Here is a 23,587-nt window from a genome sequence, read left to right on the forward strand (position 1 = left end):
GGACAAAATAAGTGTCCCAATATTATTTCGTCTTCAATTAAGTCTAATATTAGTAGTTACTTAATTGATAAGTCATTTAGACACTATACGAGCTTTGGAGAAGCAAATGTAACCATATTGAAACTAACTTTGATTATTAAGTTCATTATTAGTTTCTAATTTATTCATATTTATTCTGATTAGCCAATAAGTTCTTAATAAACCTCTAAACCACTTAATAAGCTCTTATATTACTTATTTACCATCTATTGATCAATTTCTTTGAGAAAAAGGAGTTGGAATTGGTGATTATAAAGTTGTTTCAATTCAAACTATATTTCCTTTCCAAACCATTCAAAATCTATCAATCACATATTAACAAACATACACATGATCTGAGGTTTCAACCATGACCTTTTTTATTTATTAACAACTCAAATTAGAAGTTTCCTTCAAAACTTCATGTATCACCATTAAAACCCTAATTCAAAAGTTCAAATGCATAAACTCAAATGGATCAAAATTGTGAGATTTGTGGGGATTATCGATGATTGAATTTGAGATTTGGTTTTAAATCATTAGAATAAAGTTAATTTAATCATTAAAACATAATCATCACAAATTTTCATGTATCTTACATGGATGGAGCTTCAAGCTTCATAAAACCCTTAAATCAAAACTATGTAAGTAAATTTCAATAAATGTGTGAATTCATTTGCTTGATATTAGACCGAAACAACTCATAAGCTCAGAATTAACATTTTATTTCATGAAAGTTGAAATCCAAAACACGAAATCCACCATTATTGTCCATTGAACCTTTCAAAAACATTTAAACTTAATTCCAAGCTATGAATAAGAAGACTAAGATTATATTTGAGATCTATAAGATAAAAGTCACTATGATTATTACCAAAACATTTTTAATATGATAATTGTCGGATTTAGGATTTCACCAAAACCCTAGATCGAAAATGTGTTGGAAAGAGTGTCCATGATCATAACTATTTGTGACATTTCTAATAATAACATGGTCCTTTTATGTTGTCTTTAAGACATATTTGAGCAATTAAAAGACAAAAGGAATTTAGGAGAAATTAGTTTATTAAATTTTCATGATCTGATAAATTAATTAGTAGCTAATTTGTAATTAATTAATAACAGGGTCCTTTTAGGTTGTTTTTTTTTCCTCTCCTCTCTCCTAGTGTTTTGTTGTTTTCCTCATTTGGTGTTCTTGGCTATGATTTCATTAGAGGGATTCTATTTTAGGTTCTTACATCCAATGAAAGGTGGCGAGAACACAATCTCAAGCAACAGTATCTCTAGCTTCTAAAGAGGTATGTTTATTATGCATCTTGTAGTTGCAATAATATAATGAACACGTAGGAATTGTTATATGCTTATGCTGCTTATGAACATGTGTTTATTTGCCTAAAACCATGCAGCAGTATCGGAGCCTTAGTTCATAGTTATTTGTACTACCAATCAAATTTTATTTGTGTAAAATCTTGTTAGTATGTTATGCTTTTCGAAATTAGGGTGTAGAAGGTGAGAAATTATTATTTTCGTTTTCTATGGCTATTTTGATTACCTTTTCCCTAAGCCAGGGTTTAATGGCGATAAGCTTGAACCTTAAATTGGAAACTAGGGTTTACTAGGAAAAGTGTTGTACCCTAATGCAACATTTTAAGAAAAAGGTTGTATCAGCAAATCCTAATGTAGCTGTTTCTAAAAAAGGTTGCATTAGCATACCCTAATGCAATTTTTTTTGGAAAAGTGTTGCATCAGATTCTGATTAGGCAACACTTTTGAAACCCTAATTTGCTTAGCAAGTTTCCTAACATGTTTTAATTATTAACTTTGTCACCTCGCATGTTTAATTTAAATTAATAAACTCGTAAATTTAAATGGTTTAAATATTACCTATATATATATATATATATATATATATATATATATATATATATATATAAAGAGAGAGAGAGAGAGAGAAAGAGAGGTTTCGTTAAGATTCAAAAATAAAATAGAGATCTTGAGATTTAACCTCAGCCACATAATTCACATCTGCCGCTATAATCTTCTGGCGTACTACCACGACGGGTCTGTTATAATCATAAATGATTATGTAGCGGCACCAATTCATTTCACCTCCGCCACCTTACCCACCACCACAACCGTCACCGCCACCATCATCACTTCTGCTACCAACCGTTATAATCATATATGATAACTTAATATGTGAACACACATATATGTATAATAACTTATGATGAGACTTATACATATAAACATGTATAATCATATATGATTATACCTCTTTGCTATATAATCATTAATGATTAGTCATACCCATGTTGCTGCCAATACGCTGGAGCGTTAGACCGACAAATGAGAGATATGTGGCTAAGGTTGAATCCATGGTTGCAAAATTTGGTCTAGGTGGCCGATTAATCGGCTCCTAGACACTTGGCGACCTCCAAACGCCTATGAATAGGTGTTAGAGGGTTAGGCTAGGCGGCCTTGGTCAATATCGGTCAAAACTGGGCCAACTCGGACCAAATCAGTCCAACTCGGACATAATCGGCCCAGTTGACTCTAAAGGACCCACCAGCTCAAGAAGTCAGCTTGCCTAAAACTTAACTGTATTGTTTTTGTATTGAGGATTCCCCTTTATAGAGTATCGTTTCCTTCATAGAATGTTCCCAGCTTCGATGTGGGATACTCACACTTTTACTCTTCCATATATCTCCTTTGCATTACATTCTTCCCCATCAACTCCTCTCCTGCTGCCGTTAGCCATTAGTCATCGAATAAAGATGAGGTCGAAGCGAAAGTACCCGCTTGGTAAACGTGATGACACGATTGACACTGGAGGAAAATGATCAGCAAAGTTGTTTTAGATTGAAGTTTCGACACCCCTGAATCGCAAATGCTTCTTCTTCGATTTGTTTCCCATTATCCTTCCATTGTTACTCCATCAACGGTTAGTTCTTAATTCGTGATCAACCTTCGTTCCTACATCATCGTTTCCTTTCCATCTCTGCTCCATCTTCAAATCAACCATCGTGCTCCATAGCAGGTTAATTCTTATTTCTCGATGTTTGTTCTTCAATCTCGTTGTTTATTCTTCAATCATAAATTCCCTGGAGTTGTAACGTGGTAGTGTATCTGAGTCGATGTTTGTGTTGTAACTGAATTCGTCACAATAGGTGCACACTAGTTGTTTGATATTTTGTCTCAGTGAAATTCGATTCACATTTCATTGTCGACCACAGTTTGTCCAAATTGAATGTCGACCACAGTTCGTCTAATTTGATTTAGTCCATTTTTCCTTGTTTAATTGACTGATTAGTGATTATAGGGAGGGCAAATTGGAAGGAACAGATAACAACTTGTTTAGTTCTCCACTTCAACATGTTTAATTTTGCGATTTGAGTGATGTTATGAAGCAGTATCATCACTGTTAGTATCCAATTCCATGATCACTTTTAGCAAATTGTGAAGCAATATCATCATTGTTTTATTACCATTTTGCAGAAAAGCTATATCATCATTATTTTATTACCAGTATTAGCATACTTGAAAAAGAAGAATTTGTGCATAAACTTAAGTGATCAGATGAAGACAGACATCAAAATACATAATCAACATTCAACACGTACTTCCAAAGTACATGCATAATGTATTGTAGTATAAAAGAATAATGCCTTTGTATGAAATTAAATATCCTTTTCCATTTTTTAGCTCTATTGATCTCTTAAGCATCACATCAGATGTTTATAGCAATGAGTTATGTAAAAAGCTTAAACGGTTTCTTGCAGCATGACCTCCGTCAAGTCCCCAGCCTCATGTCAATCAACTTATTATATAAAAGGGTTTTTTTTTTAAATCATAGTTTCATGTTATAATATTATATTCATTAAATTTTTAATATTTTTTTAATTTATAATGTATATTTAATGTTATATTCTTAGGATTAATGTTATACTTATTAATTTTTTACTAGTTTTTTTAGTAATTAATGGTCCCTGATTAATCTCTGCCTAACCGATTGATCTCTTGACCACAGTCCACCGATTAGCCTACACCGAGCGATTTCTACAACCTTGGTTGAATCTCTAGATCTCTATTTTTATAATCTCAAGTGAACCGTCCCCTATATATATATATATATATATATATATATATATATATATATATATATATATATATATATATATATATATATATATATATATATATATAGGATAAATATGTTGCGTCATGGGCTTTGTTTGAATTAACCGGATTGGGCCTGTCCATCCGTGTTTTGTTAGGGTTATGTAGTATATATAGTGCATGCATGTATGCATTAGATATGCTCTTGATTTTAATTACTTTTTTTATCGTTCTGTAACCCTAAAACACCTCTACAGTCGAATTTCTTCATCGAGCTCTTCTGGGGTGTTGAAGTTTAATCATTCAGCATTGTTTGAGCCATTTATGTGTCTTGTTCTTATTGCTTTATTCACGTTTTAGATCATATCGATCCTACTAGAATTTTAATTCCAACAATTGGTATCAGAGCAGGAGACTGTGTAACAAATACGCATTCCTTCTGTTTGAAGAATACTATAGGGTTTCCGCTTTTATCGAATATATAGGAGCCGTTGTTTTTTTATCGATGGAAATTGGTGTTTTTGATAAAACCCTATTCTCAAGTTTATAGGTTAGACTCTAACAGTTTCAAGGAAGGCTCATCATGTCTCAAGACAACGTACAATCTAATGCCATCAACATCTCCAATTGCATTGGATCCACTACAAGAGTACCCATTCTTTACACGCAAGATTATGAAGTATGGGCGCACCACTTTGAAGATTATGTGGTTGGATCTGATGATAACGGGTATCTCATCTGGGAAGAAATCACGTTGGGTCCGTTTGTTCACTCTGGAACGAATACAACTGTGAAAACCCAAAAGCAGTATAACAAACTGATAGCAGATGAGGATAAGATTGCTCAGGACGAAAAAGATAAACTGATGTGCAATGTCAAGGCGTTAAGAATGACCAGATTCGCTTTACAATCTAACACCTTCCAGTTAGTGAGTTCATGCACTACATCTAAGGAGATATGGGACAGGTTGAAAGAACTGTATTCAACCGACGAGGATCTAGAGCACTCTATTCAAACTCTGCTTCTCTCTGAGTTCGGAGCGTTTGCACAAAAACCTGAAGAAACCTTGCTTCAGATGTTTGATCGCTACAATCATCTGCTCAGCAAGATGACAAAGCATGGTATTGAAAGGAAGGGTATTGAACTGAAATTTACATTCCTGAACAGTTTAAGACCCGAGTGGATGGCAGTTGTCTCAACTGTGAAAGCGGATGAACAATTCAAGGCTTATTCCCTAGTGAAACTTATGGGAACTCTAAAGTCACATGAAAGCACAGTGTCAAAAGAAGCGAAGTTGGTCTCTGGTGTCGACTCACTTGCTCTTGTCTCGAAGAACAAAAATGTGATTGAAGAAGAAGAGGAAGATGACATGTAGGAGTGTGATCTTACGAGTGATGAGTATGCGATGATGGTGATGAATCCAAAGAAGTTTGCTCGGAAGAAATTCCCTGTCAGTAAGAACCGCAACTGGAAAGGAAGCTATAGATCAGAAAAGGTAAAGGAAGGGTCAAAGAATGCATCTCAGAAGGAAGATGAAAAGAAGGAGAGCAAACTGGTGGGTGACTCAGGGTATGATTGCAATTACTGTCATGGCAAGAATCACTTTGCCAAGTATTGCATGTTGAAAACGTTAGCCGAGAGAAGAGAGAGTGAAGATGATGAAGCTTATCATATGAGAAAGCTAGAAGAGATAAAGAAGAAGAAAACTTGTGCTGGTCCTATGAACGCCTTGATTGTTCAAGAAAAGGTGATCGATGATGAATTTGGTAGGGGTTGAAGTGTGGTCCACAGATTCAGAGGATGAAGAGGTGAGAAGGCCGACACACAGTAGAGCTTTTGTGGCGAGACAAGAGGATGAGAAAGTGACTGGAAGATGACTGATGGTGACGGCTGGAGTATCAACCGAGAGTGAGCTTGAGGAACCGAATCTACATGAAGACAAATGTTTTGCATCCAAGCCTGTCAGTGAGAAGATCAACGACTGCGATCGTTTGATCAAAAAGGTACAATCCCTTCTTGAATCTCTTAAAATTCCAGCAATCGATTATAAAAAGGAATTAAATGACCTAAAATTTAGATTTAATAATCTAAGTGGAAGTCTCATGCAAACTCGCTTAACAAATTCTAACCTAACTGACCAAATTAGCAGGTTGTCAACGAAGAGTGAGGAGAGACGAAGATGGATTGAGCTAAAGGAGCAGGAGTTAGTTAGCGCTAGGGATGAAATAATTTATTTGCAACTAGACAATTTAAGATTTTTGAAACAACGTAATTTTTTTGCTTGATTTCTAAATGGTTATACACTAATATCATGCAATTGCATTTAGATTGTGAAATAGGGAAAAAGATTCATAAAATAATCTTGCCCTTCCTTGAGTTCAAGGAGGATGAGGTCATTGTTGAATGTGAATCAATCATGTCCTCGGAAGAAACTTCCATTTCTTATAAAATAGATCTGGACAAAATTGAAACTTTGATTGAATCTAAGGAACATAAATGCATGTTAAAACTACTCTTAGATGAAAACGATAAGTTAAAAAGTAAAACCGAGACCTTAAAATCATTTGACTCATCAAATGCAAAATTGATGACCGAACATAAGATGAATATTGAGAGTACATCTGAGTTCGATGATGAAAGTGAGATGAGTGAGATCTTCGTGGAAGACATAATCGATTGCTCAGAGTTTCTGAAGAGCAAAACCAAGACTGAAAAACCACTTATATCCGAAAACTCGGTTGAATACGCTCGCTTGTCAGATAACAAGTCGAAGAAGGTCAAAGAAAAGGCAGTGGTCTACCAAAAAGTTCAAACGGTACCAAATCAAGTCTATGCTGTTAAAGGAGTAACAGAAAGACAAACAGCTGAACTGAAAATTTTGATAGATCAAGAAAACGCTGGAGGTTGTGATGATTTCTTCTGGTCAGCTCCTATTGATAATGCAGATGAAACTGTTGGCTTGTCAGAGCAAACCTCATGGAGGGTGAAAGGTAGATATGTTCCAGAACCCATTAACAAACCCTCAAGTTTCGCCAAACCAAGCACAAGTGGAACGAAAGAGATACCAGAAGAACCCAAGAAGGAGTCCCATCCAGCCGTGTGTAACAACGTAAATTTTCAAAACAAATTTTCATTTCTTTAAAACATAATTTCATTCAACACAACCCATAAAATCCAATGTAACATGGTCATAATACAAAACATATCAATCCCAAGATCAATCATATCCAAATCCGCCTGTGTGTGTACGAGTCATGTCGACGCCTTCCTACGGTCCTCACTAGTACCTGAAACACATTACACATAAACACTGTAAGCAAGAAGCTTAGTGAGTTCCCCAATATACCACTTACATACATACGCCTTTCCAGGCCATACTCCACACGACCTTCCGGTCCATGTGTCTCATGGGACTTTCGTCCCAACCCGGTAAACTTTCCGGTCCTACCCGTGTCGACCTTACGTTCCGTAACTCCCTGACCTTCCGGTCCACATCATAATGCCTTCCGGCCCATATCAAGCATAACATACATATCACATACATAGCGCATACAAAACAGGCAACTCATAGCATACAATGCATATATCTCATAGCATACCAGACCTTCCGGTCACACATAGGTACCCTTCCAGGTACAGTATAGTGAGAAGACTCACCTCAGATGTCTCGGTAAGTCTCTGACTTGGTAGAAATACGATCTAGCCTCCGCTTAATCACATAAAGTAAATACTCTCATAAATATATCTCTCGGGACTAAACTCAACCCTCTCTTGGCACCCTCAGAAGGGCAAAAGACCATTTTACCCCTCTTTGACTCAAAAGCCACATTGTTGACCAAATCCTAAAAGTCAACAAAGTCAATGGTCAAGCTTTGACCCGACTCGTCGAGTGCACTTTGGCGGCTCGGCGAGTCTACATGTGTCCACTAACTCTTTAGTCTCGCTTGGATCGTCGAGTTCCTCCCCTTGCTCGACGAGTCACACCTGGCATGAATCGCGGGGCCACCCCGACCCAACTCGCCGAGTCTCAAGATCAATTCGGCGAGTTCCGCTTTGAACTCCAGTCCTCTAATCCCCCCTGACTCATTGAGTTATTCCCCCAACTCGGCAAGTCCACTCACTGAGTGATTCACGGGAAACCCTAACCCTACTCGCTGAGTCTGCCCTTGCACTCAGTGAGTTCATGCCATGCACAAACCTAAATGGACTCCTGAGGTTAGATCTGTTCCTTGAATCCATAGATCTGACCTTCCCAAGCCTGATAAACACGTAATGTTCGAACCTTGACACTCATGGGACGTCTAGGAGGTTTCACTTGATGATTTAGCCCCAAGAGTAACATCCTTAGCTCAACACCTCCATATCTCAACATAAAGCAAGCTGAGATAAGCTCTATAGACCACTATGGGTCCAGATCTGAAGTATCAAAGTGAATAGGGCCATATCCTCACAATCTTCTTCCAATAAAGGTCATAAAACTCTACATCTATGGATTCCTTCCACAAAACAGATAAAGGGGCGATATAATACCTCAAAGATGAAGTCTCTTGCTCGAAATCCACAGATGAACAACCTCCTTGGTCTCCTCTAAGCTGGAAACACCTCCTTCTTGCAAGAATCAACCACAAAGATCAAGAAATGGCTCCTATCCTCTCACAAACGCTCTAGCTCCTTTAGGGTTTCTCTCTGGGGTTTGGTAGCCGCAAATGACGACCCTAAGGGCCTTTAAATAGGTCCCAACCCCAGGAAATTAGGGTTTCATTAAACAACATGGACTCGCTGAGTCCACCTCATGAACTCGCCGAGTTCAGCCATGAACCTGGATAAGAATCCGTGACCCTACTCGGCGAGTCTAAGCACCAACTCGCAGAGTCCCCTCACAACCTCCAAAAATAAAAGAATAAAATAATATATCTGGGAATCTGGATGTTACAATTCTCCCCCACTAGAATCATACTTTGTCCTCGAAGTCTTACTCCGCAAACAACTCGGGATGTTGCTCCCGCATCTCCCGCTCTGGTTCCCAAGTCAACTCTGACCCTTTCCGATACTGCCACTGGAACTGCACCAGAGGCACCTCCTTGTTCCTCAGAACCTTGATCTTCTGATCCCTGATCGCCACCGGTCTCTCAACATAGTTCAGGATCACATCCACCTGAATATCCTCTAGTGGCACCACTTCCGACTCGTCGGCTATACACTTTCTTAGCTGCGACACGTGGAAGGTGTCATGAATCTGACCCAACTCCGCAGGTAGCTCCAACCGGTAGGCTACCCTTCCTACTCTCGTGATCACCCTGAAAGGACCAATATATCGTGGCCCCAGCTTGCCCATCTTCCTGAATCGGATCACTCCTTTCCAAGGAGAGACCTTCAGGAGCACGAAGTCGCCGACCATAAATTCGAGCTCGGACCGGCGCCTGTTCGCATAACACTTCTGGCAACTCTGAGCGGTCAACAACCTCTGTCTGACCTGCTGTATTTGCTCTGTCATCTGAAGCACGATCTATGTACTACCCATCACACGCTGCCGTACCTCTCCCTATCAAATGGGGGTCCGACACCTCCTCCCATACAACAGCTCAAAGGGTAGCATACCAATGCTCGAATGATGGTTGTTGTTGTAGGAAAACTCTGCAAAGGGCAAGTACGTGTCCCCACTCCCGCCGAAATCCAACACACAGACTCGGAGCATGTCCTCGAGCGTCTGAATCGTCCGCTCACTCTGCCCATCAGTCTGTGGGTGGTATGCGGTACTAAAACGCAGCCTCGTACCCAATTCCTCATGAAATTTTGTTTCAGAATCTGGAAGTGAAACGCACATCTCGATCTGAGACAATCGAGATCAGCACCCCATGCCGCAATACCACCTCCCTTACGTATATCTCTGCCAACCTCTCCGCAAAAGAGCTCTCACTGATAGCAAGGAAATGAGCGCTCTTCGTCAGCCTGTCCACAATCACCCAAATTGCATCAACACCTCTCGCAGTCATCGGCAATTTGGTGATGAAATCCACAGAAATCTGTTCCCATTTCCACTCGGGAATCTCTAACGGCTGCAGCTTACCATGTGGACATTGGTGCTCGGCCTTAACCCTGCGACAGGTCAGTCATCTCTCTACAAACCATGCGACATCCCTCTTCATACAGGGACCCCAATACTGCCTCTTCAGGTCCAAATACATCTTAGTGGCCCCGGGATGGATCGAGAACTTCGATCGATGAGCCTCTTCCATTAAAATGGTACGCGCCCCGCCCACAAACGGTACCCATACCTGATCCTGAAATGTCATAAGTCCTCGACTATCGGTAAGGAACTCCGATACCTGCCCGATCACCCACTCCCTTTTGCGGTTCTCCGGTCTCACGGCTTCCGCCTGGGCCCCCCGAATGGTGTCCAACACCGGAGTCATCACTGTCAATCTCATACAAACGTCTCGTATTGGGGCGCTCTCCACCCTACGGCTCAAGACATCGGCTACAACATTAGCCTTGCATGGATGGTACAAGATCTCACAATCATAATCCTTTACCACATCTAACCATCTCCTCTGGCGCATATTTAGGCTGGGCTGATCCATCAAGTACTTCAGACTCTTATGGTCAGTGTATATGGTACACCGAACCCCATACAGATAGTGATGCCAGAACTTGAGGGCGAACACCACAGCCCCCAACTCCAGGTCGTGGGTGGGATACCTCGACTCATGAGGCTTTAGTGCCTCGATGCATAAGCTATCACATGCCCCTTCTGCATAAGCACTGCTCCCAACCCGGATATCGATGCATCACAGTACACCACAAAATCCTCCACCCCTTCTGGGAGTTCTAGCACCAGGGCTTCGCACAACTACTGGCGAAGTGTCTCAAATGAGTTCTGCTGCTCCGGACCCCAGGAAAAAGTGACACCCTTCCGGGTCAACTTGGTGAGTGGTACGACAATCTTGGAGAAATCCTTAATAAATCTCCGATAATAGCCAGCCAATCCTAGAAATCTCCTGATCTCGGTGGGCGATCTCAGCACCTCCCACCTCATGACCGCCTCAATCTTGGCCGGATCGACCAATATCCCATTCTAGTTGACGAGATGTCCCAAGAACTAGACCTCTCGTAACCAGAACTCACACTTGGAGAATTTGGCATAAAGCCTCTCCGATCTCAGAACTCTGAGGATCTCCCTCAAATGCTCCTCATGTTGTTCTCTCGACCTCGAATACACCAAAATATCATCAATGAATATGATTACCGACCGATCCAGCATCGGTCTGCACACCCTGTTCATGAGATCCATGAACGCAGCTGGTGCATTGGTGAGCCGAAAAGGCATCACCACGAACTCGTAATGCCCATAACAAGTTCTGAACGCTATCTTCTGGATATCTTCATCCCGAACCCTCATCTGATGATAACTCGACCTCAAGTCTATCTTGGAGAACCAAGACGCCCCACGCAACTGATCGAACATATCATCGATCCTCGGCAACGGATAACGGTTCTTGACCGTCAACTTGTTTAACTCCCGGTAATCAATGCACATCCGGGGTGAACCGTCCTTTTTCTTGACAAAAATAATCGATGCTCCCTAAGGAGAGCTACTTGGTCGAATAAACCCCTTCCCCAACAGCTCTTGTAGCTGCGAGGATAACTCCTGCATCTCTGGCGGCGCGAGACGATAAGGCGCCTTGGCGACAGGTGCTGCTCCCGGAATCAAATCGATACGGAACTCCACTTGCCTCTCGGGAGGCACACCTGGAAATTCCTCGGGAAAAACATCCGGGAACTTGCACACTATCAGAACCTCATCAATCGAACCTGGCCTCCCAGCGGCCAATTGTGTGTCCATCACATAGGCTATGAATCCACTACAGCCCTGTTGCAAACTCTACCTCTCCCTGGCATCCGAGCAAAATGCTGACCCACATCGGGTTCCCTCGCCATACAACGTAAGTACTCCCCCACTAGGGTCTCGTATCGTCACCAACTGACGCTCGCAGTCTATAACAGCTCCGAATCGGCTCAATTAATCCATGCCCACTATAACACACACGCCCCTATCGCAATCGGAACCAGATCTATCGGGAACTCCACACTGAATATCTCAAGAATACATCCTCGAATCACATCCATAGCATACACTGCTCGCTCGTCAGCTATGCAAACTCGCAGAGGTCGAATCAACGCCTCTCGACGGATACTAATGTGCTGACTAAATGCCAAAGAAACAAATGACCGACTCGCAACCGATTCAAATAACACCAAAGCAGGTACAGAACTCACAAGAAAAGTACCTATGCATAACATCATATAAGCACAATATCTCAATAAAAAGATAATACAGAATACATACCAGCCACAACATCGGGCGCTGTGCAGACCTCCTCCGTAGTCAACTAGAAAGCTCTCCCATGAGCCTTCGGAGCCTCGGCCTTCACTGGTCAAACCTCGGTAACCCTAGCAGCATTTGCAGATCCCTGACGCAACTGTTGACACTCGGCCTTCCGATGGCTAGTCTGGTTGCAATGAAAGCAAACCATAAATCCCTTGGGGCAATCCTTGGCGATATGCCCCACCTTGCCACATTTGTAGCAAGCACCCGATCGACAGGCCCCCTCATGACCCTTGTCGCACTTTCTGCAAGTGCGGCCCTTCTGGCCTCCAGTTCTCGAATCAGCGGACTTGGTCCGCTTGGCTGCCGGCTGAGACTGAGCTGGCCGCCGATCCATCCTCTGAAACTCGGCCTCCTCCCTGTCCTGAGTCTCTAACTCAATCTCCCTCTTCCGGGCATTTGCCTGGAGCTCAACAAATGTCCGGTACGTCGAGTTCGACACGAACTCTCGAATGTCCCTCCTTAGAATGCCCAAATACCGGACCATTCGTGCCTGCTCAGCACAGAACATCGCCCACTCATGAAACTTCCGGGCGACCACAGTAACCGAGTCATTACCCTTCTTGAGGGTCAAGAACTCCTGAACCAACCGTTCCCTCTCCATCGGGGGAACATACTCGTCTCTGAACATGGCGGTGAACCTCTCCTAGGTCACCGCTGAAATATCTGCAAGAGTGAAGCTCGTCGTCACGAACATCCACCAATCCTTCGCTCCCAAGAGAAGCTGGTTCAAAGCAAACCGTACCCTCAGATGCTCCGGACATGAACACGCATAGAAGCATCCCTCAATATCAGCAATCCATCTCATCGCAGCGATTGGATCCCGCGTCCCATCAAACTCAGGTGGCTTCATGTTTTTGAACTCCCGAAACAACAACGAGTCACCTCCCTAAGGCCTGGCAGCAGCCACAGCTGTTGTAGCTGCAACGGCTGCAGCCTCATTCACCGTGGCGTACCGCTTATCGAAAGTCTCAATTAGTGTGGTCTTGATAGACCCAAACATCTCCGGAATCTCGGCCCTAATCATCGCAGCCACCTCATCATGGATCATATGACGAAGCTCCTCGTCACTCACACCGCTCGCCTCAGGTCTGTGGCGTGTCCCAACCATGATGTCTTTGAAATATAACACAACGATATCAATGACTCATTCGAGCATGCTCGCACTCGATAACTAAACCCTACTTGTTCCTTAGTATCCAAAGGATTCTTACTTAGAGTGCGCACTGCTCCGGTGTCTTCGATAGTACGGGCCCTTATACTACTGCCTACACCGCATCAATATTCACCCTAAGTCCTCCTCCTTGGATCCCAGATCACAAGTACTCTATATCTCACTAGCATAGGCTACCCTTCGGTAGACCTCTTATCATCCCCTCACTGCTACCTACTCACTCTCAATTATCACATAGCAGCACAATCCTTTGTAGGCTAAGGCATCACAGAATCAGGCCACTCTAGTCCTAACATGAATACCTAGCCAGCTCTAGCATGCATAATATAACATATCATCTCTCATAACAGATAAGGTAAGGGCATTTTGGGGGTTCACCGTTCGGGCGCTGGCTGACCGTACACACTACTCCGCTCTGGTTGTCTCAAAATCTCTTGCTTTTTAGAAAAAATAGTTTTTATCGTTTGAAAATTTTCTCAAATCCTCAGTTTGAGTTCAGTTACGCCCGAAGGTGCATCCGAATCCCTCAAACCAAGGCTCTGATACCAACTTGTAACAACGTAAATTTTCAAAACAATTTTTCATTTCTTTATAACATAATTTCATTCAAGACAACCCATAAAATCCAATGTAACATGGTCATAATACAAAACATATCAATCCCAAGACCAATCATATCCAAATCCGCCTGTGTGTGTGTGTGTACGAGTCATGTCGGCGCCTTCCAAGGGTCCTCACTAGTACCTGAAACACATTACACATAAACACTGTAAGCAAGAAGCTTAGTGAGTTCCCCAATATACCACTTACATACATACGCCTTTCCAGGCCATACTCCACACGAACTTTCGGTCCATGTGTCTCATGGGACTTCCTTCCCAACCCGGTAAACCTTCCGGTCCTACCCATGTAGACCTTTCGGTCCATAACTCCCCGACCTTCCGGTCCACATCATAATGCCTTCCGGCCCATATCAAGCATAACATACAGATCACATACATAGCGCATACGAAACAGGCAACTCATAGCATACAATGCATATATCTCATAGCATACCAGACCTTTCGGTCACACATAGGTACCCTTCCAGGTACAGTATAGTGAGAAGACTCACCTTAGTTGTCTCGGTAAATCTCTAACTCAGTAGAAATACGATCTAGCCTCCGCCTAATCACATAAAGTAAATACTCTCATAAATATATCTCTTGGGACTAAACTCAACCATCTCTTGGCACCCTCAGAAGGGCAAAAGGCCATTTTACCCCTCTTTGACTCAAAAGCCACATTGTTGACCAAATCCTAAAAGTGAACAAAGTCAACGGTCAAGCTTTGACCCAACTCATCGAGTGCACTTGGGCGGCTCGGCGAGTTTACACGTGTCCAATAACTCTTTAGTCTCGCTTGGCACGTCGAGTTCCTCCCCTTGCTCGACGAGTCACACCTGGCATGAATCGTAGGGCCACCCCGACCAACTCGCCGAGTCTCAAGATCAACTCAGCGAGTTCCGCTTTGAACTCCAGTCCTCTAATCCCCCCTGACTCACTGAATAATTCCTCCAACTCGGAAAATCCACTCACTGAGTGATTCACGGGAAACCCTAACCCTACTAGCCGAGTTTGCCCTTGCACTCGGCGAGTTCATGCCATGCACAAACCCAAATGCCCTCCTATGGTCAGATCTATTCCTTGAATCCATAGATCTGACCTTCGCAAGCCTGATAAACATGTAAAGTTCGAATCTTGACACTCATGGGACGTCTAGGAGGCTTCACTTGATGATTTAGCCCCAAGAGTAACATCCTTAGCTCAACACCTCCATATCTCAACATAAAGCAAGCTGAGATAAGCTCTATAGACCACTATGGGTCCATATCTGAAGTATCAAAGTGAATAGGGCCATATCCTCACAATCTTCTTCCAATAAAGGTCATAAAACTCTACATCTATGGATTCCTTCCACAAAACAGATAAAGGGGCGATATAATACCTCAAAGATGAAGTCTCTTGCTCGAAATCCATAGATGCACAACCTCCTTGGTCTCCTCTAAGCTGGAAACACCTCCTTCTTGCAAGAATCAACCACAAAGATCAAGAAATGGCTCCTATCCTCTCACAAACGCTCTACCTACTTTAGGGTTTCTCTCTGGGGTTTGGTAGCCGCAAATGACGTCCCTAAGGGCCTTTAAATAGGTCCCAAACCCAGGAAACTAGGGTTTCATTAAACAGCGGGGACTCGCCGAGTCCAGCCATGAACCCGGATAAGAATCTACGACCCTACTTGGCAAGTCTAAGTACCAACTCGCTGAGTCCCCTCACAACCTCCAAAAATAAAAGTATAAAATAATATACCTGGGAATCCGGATCTTACACCGTGACTCATAAGGGAAATCCAAATCCAAAGCCAAAGCCAAAACCAAGCTTCAATATCCATAAATCTCAAAAATAACTGGCCGATCAAAAGCGCCAAAAAATCAAAGGTACATGAAAAACTTGAGTGAGAGAAAACAGTTTTGGAAGTCTCCAAATCCTGACTTTGTCCAAATCAAGAAGGATGCTCAAGCTGGTAGTCAATCATACCAGGCAAACAGTCAGTTGAACTGAAAGCCAAATTCCGGTCCAAATTCCTTTCACTCTAAGAACCGAACCTCAACTTTCGGTCCTCAAAATACCAAAGTTCATAACCAACATCCTAATTTTGATCCTAACTTCAGATCCCAGAGCCGAACCTCCAGTATCGGTTCAAAACTCAAGGATCAGAGTCGAACTTCCAGTCTCGGTTCAAAACCCAAGGATGAGAGCCGAAAATCCTATTTCGGTCATTCTCGCCAAACACACAAGAAACAATCCTTGAAAGATGTTAAAGGAAAAGGAAAGCTTGACTCTGAGACAGATAACACTAATACGAAAAAGTCAGCTGAACCTAGGAATCCTAAGAAAATTCCCGCTAACAAAACACCATCTAATACACCTCAATTTAAACAAGATAAAAATAAAATAAAGGTGTACACCATCAAAAGCAAAGATGAAACCACTTTAGTTAAAATTACATATTTGGTTGATCTTCTTGTTGTTATTCCCTTTTCTGTGAAAAACTTACCAGGGCCCAAGATACTTTGGGTTCCTAAATCTGCTTAAAATTGCAGGTGTTAAGTGACGAGCAGTTCGACGACGAATGGTATGTTGACAGTGGCTGCTCACGTCACATGACAGGAAGGAAGGAAGAGCTGAGGGAGTTTCGGTCCCTAAAAGATGGTGGATGTGTGAAGTATGGAAACGACTCATTTGGAACAATAAAAGGATATGGTATGATAACAAATGGGGAATTCTCAATTTGAAAAGTTGCGTACATGGAAGGTTTGCAGCACAACCTCATCAGTGTTTCGCAACTAGTGGTTGGAATTGGACTGAAAGTGTCGTTTGATGATAATGGATCAGAAATCATTGAGAAGAACACGAAGAAAGTTCTGTTGAAGTCTCAACGCAAGGGAGAGATGTATCCTCTCATTCTCAACCCCATCAAGGGCAAACCTATGATATGTCTACTGGCTAAAGCAAAATCTGATGAAAGCTGGTTATGGCATAGACGACTCTCGCATCTAAACTTCAATGACATCAACAAACTGGTGTTGGGTGATCATGTTTGAGGTCTTCCTCCTCTGAAATTCAATAAGGAGCACCTTTGTGCAGCATGTGAGATGGGCAAGCAGAGCCGAAAGAGTCATCCCACGCGCATCAATACAAAAATCATTGAACCTCTTGAGCTTCTGCATATTGACTTGTGTGGACCTTCGGTTATCGAAAGAATCGGTGGTAGTAAGTTCATACTTGTTATTGTAGATGATTTTTCTCGCTTCAACTGGATTTTCTTTCTTAAACAGAAATCTAAAGCAACTCCCAAGTTGAAAGCATTCATCAAGCAGGTCGAGGTGCAACTACAAAAGACTATAAGGAACATTCGAAGCGATAATGGGCTTGAGTTTAAAAATAAGGAGTTTGAAGACTACTTGGATGAAAGAGGAGTAACTCACAACTTCTCCGCTCCTTACACTCCACAGCAAAACGGAATCTTTGAAAGGCGAAGCTGATCTCTATGTGAAGCTGCCTGCACGATGCTATCTTTCTCTTCACTTCCTCTGTATTTCTGCGATAATGCCATCGCATGTGCTTGCTACACTCAGAACCAATCCCTTCTCAACAAGAGATTCACCTTAACCCCATACGATATCCTAAACAATCGAAAGCCCAACATAAAATTTTTCCATGTGTTTGGTTCCAGATGTTTCATTTTTAACTCCAAGGAGAACCGAAACAAGTTTGACGTCAAAGCAGATGAAGGGATATTTCTTGGGTATTCACTGACCTCAAAGGAATATAGGGTTCTAACCAAACGATCCAAGCACCTCGAAGAAACCTACTATGTTACCTTTGATGACAATTATGTTAAGAAAATTCAATCAACTGACAGAAGTACACTAGAAATCTTCCCTGAAACTAGTCTAGTCTCAGCTCCAATTTCCAACTTGTTTGAAGAAAACACAAGGTTATTTGATGAACCAGAAAAGGCCATTAATTCGGAGGAGAATGCAGCGGACAAAAAAGTTGATCATCTGAAGAAAATCATCGATGAAGTTGTACATGCTGCTGAAACCGATCCTCTTATAGCAGCCGAGAGTCAACCCTCTGTTTCCAACACAGTAGAACTGCTGTCGAGGGAACACATCCAACTCCAACTAATAAAGCTCAATTCGAGGGGAAGCATCCAGCAGCAGGGGAAAATCCATCTCCAACCGAGGGGGAGCATCCCACTCTAACTGAGGGAGAAATACCTGAACCTGGCGTTGGATATACTTCGCCATTTGAGGGGGAGAATAACAATACAAATGACAAAGATGATGAATCAGAACTCGAAGAAGTGGTCAATGCAGAATTGGATCCAACTTATGATCCGAATTATCCTCCCCTGATTAAATGGACAAGGGATCACACCAAAACACAGATCATTGGTGAATCATCTAAAAGAATTCTTACTCGTTCTCAAATGAAAGCGAAGCAGACTGCATTATTTTCTCAAGTCGAATTTTTCATGTTTAATTCGTTTGTCTCCAAAATCGAACCAAAGACGGTCCATACTGCACTTGATCATGCCGATTTGGTACAGGCAATGCAAGACGAACTGCATGAGTTCGAAAGAAATCGTGTTTGGAGATTGATTCCCACTCCTAAGGATGCTTCTGTGGTCAGATTAAAATGGGTATTCAGGAACAAGCTGGATAAAGAGGGCAACGTCATTCAGAACAAGGCTCGGCTAGTGGTAAAGGGATACTGCCAAGAAGAGAGAATGGACTATGAAGAGACGTTCGCTCCAGTAGCTAGATTGGAATCAGTGAGAATATTTCTTGCCTATGCTGCTCATAAAAACTTCGAAGTCTTTCAAATGGAGATGTGAAGTGTGCCTTCTTAAATGGAGAACTGGAAGAAACTGTGTACGTAGAGCAGCCACCTGGGTTTGTAAATGAAAACTATCCTGATTATTGCTATGTTCTATACAAAGCGGTGTATGGTCTAAAGCAAGCACCGAGAGCATGGTATGAAACCTTAACTCGTTTCCTTAAACTGTCTAAGTTTAAACAAGGTTCGGTTGACCCAACCTTCTTTCGTAAGAAAGAGGGCGAACATTTGATTATTGTTCAAATCTATGTCGATGACGTCATCTTCGGCTCTACGGATCCTAGCCTAACAGCTAAATTCAGGAAGTTGATGGAGACTAAATTTGAAATGAGCGCAATGGGTTCGATTAACGTTTTTCTTGGAGTGAACATTAGACAGGGACCAGAAGGTATATTCATAAATCCGGAGGCTTACCCCAAGAACTTGCTAACAAAATTTGGAATGAAGGGAGATTCAAAAGTGAAGGTTCCTATGGCGTTTGGCACTAAATTGATGCCATCTCTGGATAAACCGGCTGTAGACATGACACTCTATCGTCAAATGATAGGATCTCTCATGTATTTGACGGCTAGTAGACCAGATATAATGTACTCAGTCGTCTATTGTGCCAGATTTCAAGCTAATCCAAGAGAACCTCATATGATAGCTGTGAAGAACATCTTTCGCTATTTAAAGCGAACCTCATCTCTCGGTCTCTAGTATCCAGCGAATTCCGATATCTTTATTCAAGCATTTCCAGACGCAGGTCTTGGTGGATGCGGATTGAACCGAAAGAGCACAACGGGAGGATGCCAATTCCTTGATGGAAAGCTTGTTAGTTGGCAATCAAAGAAGCAGACATGTGTGTCACTTTCAACAGCCGAGGCTGAATACATTGCAGCTGCATCCTGTACATCGCAAGTGGTATGGATACAAAGTCAGCTCAGAGATTATGGTTTAAGTTTGAAAAAGATTCCGCTTTACTGTGATTCTGAAAGTGCGATAAGGATATGTCATAATCCAGTGCAGCACTCCAAGACCAAACACATTGCACTGAGATACCACTTCATCAAAGACCATGTTGAAGATGGAAATGTGGAAGTTCACTTTGTTCGATCATCAGATCAGCTTGCCGATATTTTCACTAAGGCGTTGCCTGAAATGAGTTTTAATAGAATACTACATGGCTTAGGTGTGATCGAAGCAGAGTTCGTATCAAAACACCTTTCGTCTACGTAAAAGGTTAGCTAAGTGTAATAGAACGTGGCTCGGTCTATTTTGGTTTCATGAAAATTAAGGAACCGAAATGAACCGAATGCTCGGTCTATTTCGGCTCCATAATTTTAGGGAACCGATATAAGCCGAACACTCGGTCTATTTCAGCTCCGTAATTTTAGGGAACCGATATAAGCCGACCGCTCGGTCTATTTCGGCTCCATACTTTTAAGGAACCGATATTAGTTGAACGCTCGATCTATCTCACTTTAAAATCTCTAAAGGTTTGTTTTGGTTGTATAATTTGTTCACAATTTTTTTTTCTTTTTCTTATTTATTTCAATTTTTTTTAGGTTTTTCTGTCAACAAAAACACAAAAATATTTTTTTTCTTCTTTTGAATTTTATTAAGTTTTGTTTATTTATTTTAACAAATACACACAAAAAAAATTCTTTTGAGTTTTATTAAGCTTTTTTAAATAAATATTCCAAAAAAAATTTGCTTTTCGTGTGGTTTCTTAATTTTTTTTAGGTCTCTAAGACATAGAAAGTCCGTGCTCTTAAAACAAGGGAAGGTATGAAATTTCTCATTATACAACTAGGCCTTTATGATTCGATCTATACCTATCGTTTCTACCCAATCAAGCCAAATTCTCTCACGTCACGAGCTACCTTAATCTTCTCAAAGTAGTTGAGAGTTTACTGCTTTGTCAATCTTTAACAGGAGAGGTACTTTCGGTTCTTTAACCACCTAATCAATATTTTTCATCTACTTTCGGTTCACAACGTAACCCTTGAGACTCTCGGTTTTTACCACTGAGGTTTATGGTTACCCAAAATCTATGTTGATGATCTTAGCTGCGTATACCACGTGCTGAGTGAGACCCACAATACAATACCAATAAGGAATTAATAGTGAATTTGAATATTCAAGATTTAACTTGTTACCGGTTGAAATCTCTTTTTCATTTTTATGCGAGATCTTGATGAAATTGTCTAACACCAAGGCGTTTCTTCCCAGAAGGTCCAGTTTTGTTTTATTTTTGAGATTTCAATTTCTAACCACTTATACACATATCTCACCTACTTGTTCAACAGACCACATCGGTCTCACAAGTACTTTGCCTGACCTTCGGTCTTTCATTAAGTATCGAGGTTCGGTTGGAGATAAGCAACCTTTAGAGCCGATAGTTGAAAAGAAGCCTTTCGATGTTTATTAACAGACAGTCGATCGTAATTTTTCGCGGAACCATGCAAGCACTTCAAGTCTCTCTTGACTTTGAAGGAATAGATTCGTGCCCGGAATCAACTGCTTTATGTCGGTTTAAGACATCACTCACATCTTATATACGTTTGATTTATTTCTTTATCTTTGTCACTCTTGCACGAAATTCTTTTTTTGTAATTTTCCAAAATACTAATAATCGTTTTCAAGTGCATTTTGATTGACCTATGTGTTGTGCAAGCAGAAAATTCAGTTGACGAGGCATTGTGTGGATGAGAATTTGAACCCATTTTACAGATAAGGATGGAAATGGGCGTGTGAATTTGAAACGACTCCTAGCCACACGCGTGATGACGTTTATCTGGGGAAACCAAGCTGTCAAATCCCGCTTTTTCAGGCGAATGTTCAGAGATCATGTAATCATAACAGAAGATTCTTTATCTCTCATGGCAATGGTATATAAAGGGTTTCTCACACCCATTGTCCTTTCTTACCTTCTTCACCATCTCTCGAATATAACAGGCGATTCTCAATTGTTCATCTTCTTTATTCAACAATGGCGAATTCATCTTCTCACCATGACCAATCTGCTTCATCTTCCCTACTAGTGATCAAACCCAACCAGAACTTGATCATTAAACTGACTCTGTTTATGTACGACTACTACATGTTCCAGGTTGTTGAATGCCTTAAGTATTCTCCACTGGTTTTGGCACTATCTCAGGTGGAATATGTTCTGATGTCTCTGTTATTGGAGGTTTACTCTAGTGCTTCATATGACAAGAACAAGGATAGGATTTACTTTCAAATCTTTAATCGCAAGACTTCAATTTCAAAAGTTCGATTCTGTTCATTGTTAGGGATTGCAGTCGATGCCTCTGTAATCTCTCCTGATTTTATTATGACAACTCACCTCTTTTCCATGTTCTGTGAGATGGGCTATACTGAGGTTCTTGTTTCTTTTACGAAGTTCAAGAAGTCGTGTCTACCACCATAATGGAATGGGTTATTAACTCTACTTCACAAGGGTTTGGGTGAAAGGGTAGCACAGTCAGATGGTTCCAACAAGTGCTTCATGATCATTCTGTATGGTCTTTACAATAGCCTCAATCTAGACTATGGGTCATTGATTTGGTCTCAACTGGTGCAAAGCCTCAATTCTTCGAACAATCATTCATAGATTTCTTGTTGGTGATTCTGGACGATTGTTACGAAAAGAGCCATCTCTTCACTTAACATTCCGATGATGAAGGATGTTTTGTTATCCTCTGTGACCACTTTTCACACCAAGAAGGTGATTATCGCTAATGCATCCAGATACACTCATATTGGCTCCATCCCTGAGACAATGTCTCGCTGGGTTCCACTAAACAGCAATGTTATAGAAGCTTATCGCAAACTCAGTCCTACTGGTCCTCGCCAAATAATCCCTGAGATGAAGGCAACTTTGGAAGCCGTGGAAAAACCTTCTAAACGTGGTAAAAAGAAGGAAGAAAAGCCTGCTAATCCAGGAGTGGGTGTGTCTTCAAAAGTTGACAAATCAACGAAGGGTGATAAGGAGGGATCCAAGAAGCGGAACTCAGAGAAAGGGGGATCTTCGGCTCATCCTAAGAAAATTAAGAGGATGGTAAGAAGGTCTACATCGGCTGATGAGGAAGAAAGAGTTCATCTTGAGGACTCACCGAGAGGAGACACATCTCCTAGATCTCCAACTCCAACTGATGACCTCCATACCAAGGTACCTACTCTACCTGATGACCTCGCATGTTTAAAAACATTGTCAGTCTTACCACAACTATGTTCACCCACTCCGATGCTATAAGAAAGGTTTAAGGAGGTTTCTTTGATTCCTGATAAGGTCATTTTTTAAAAGCTAAATGCTTACCACCCTCACCGCCTTTTTACATTTTGAGTGGAGCTAACGAAAGGGTATGATAAGATAATGTTTAAGTTAAAAGTATTAACTTAAAATAATAAAAACATAATCCTGTTTTGAACCTAAGTAAACATGAATCTTATGCAACC

At 41.4% G+C, this 23,587-nt stretch overlaps 1 protein-coding gene across 1 annotated transcript; it reads left to right on the plus strand.

The window, feature by feature from the left end:
* The first annotated feature begins 4,720 nt into the window (after nucleotides 1-4,720).
* LOC145060324 (uncharacterized) lies at nucleotides 4,721-5,512 on the plus strand. The gene has a single exon (XM_079008013.1). It carries the CDS (start codon nucleotides 4,721-4,723, stop codon nucleotides 5,510-5,512), a length of 792 nt encoding a protein of 263 aa, XP_078864139.1.
* Nucleotides 5,513-23,587: the final 18,075 nt, after the last annotated feature.

Source organism: Lactuca serriola, chromosome 6, assembly GCF_051521515.1.
Source record: "Lactuca serriola cultivar US96UC23 chromosome 6, Lser_US96UC23_V15, whole genome shotgun sequence".
Lineage (NCBI taxonomy): Eukaryota > Viridiplantae > Streptophyta > Magnoliopsida > Asterales > Asteraceae > Lactuca > Lactuca serriola.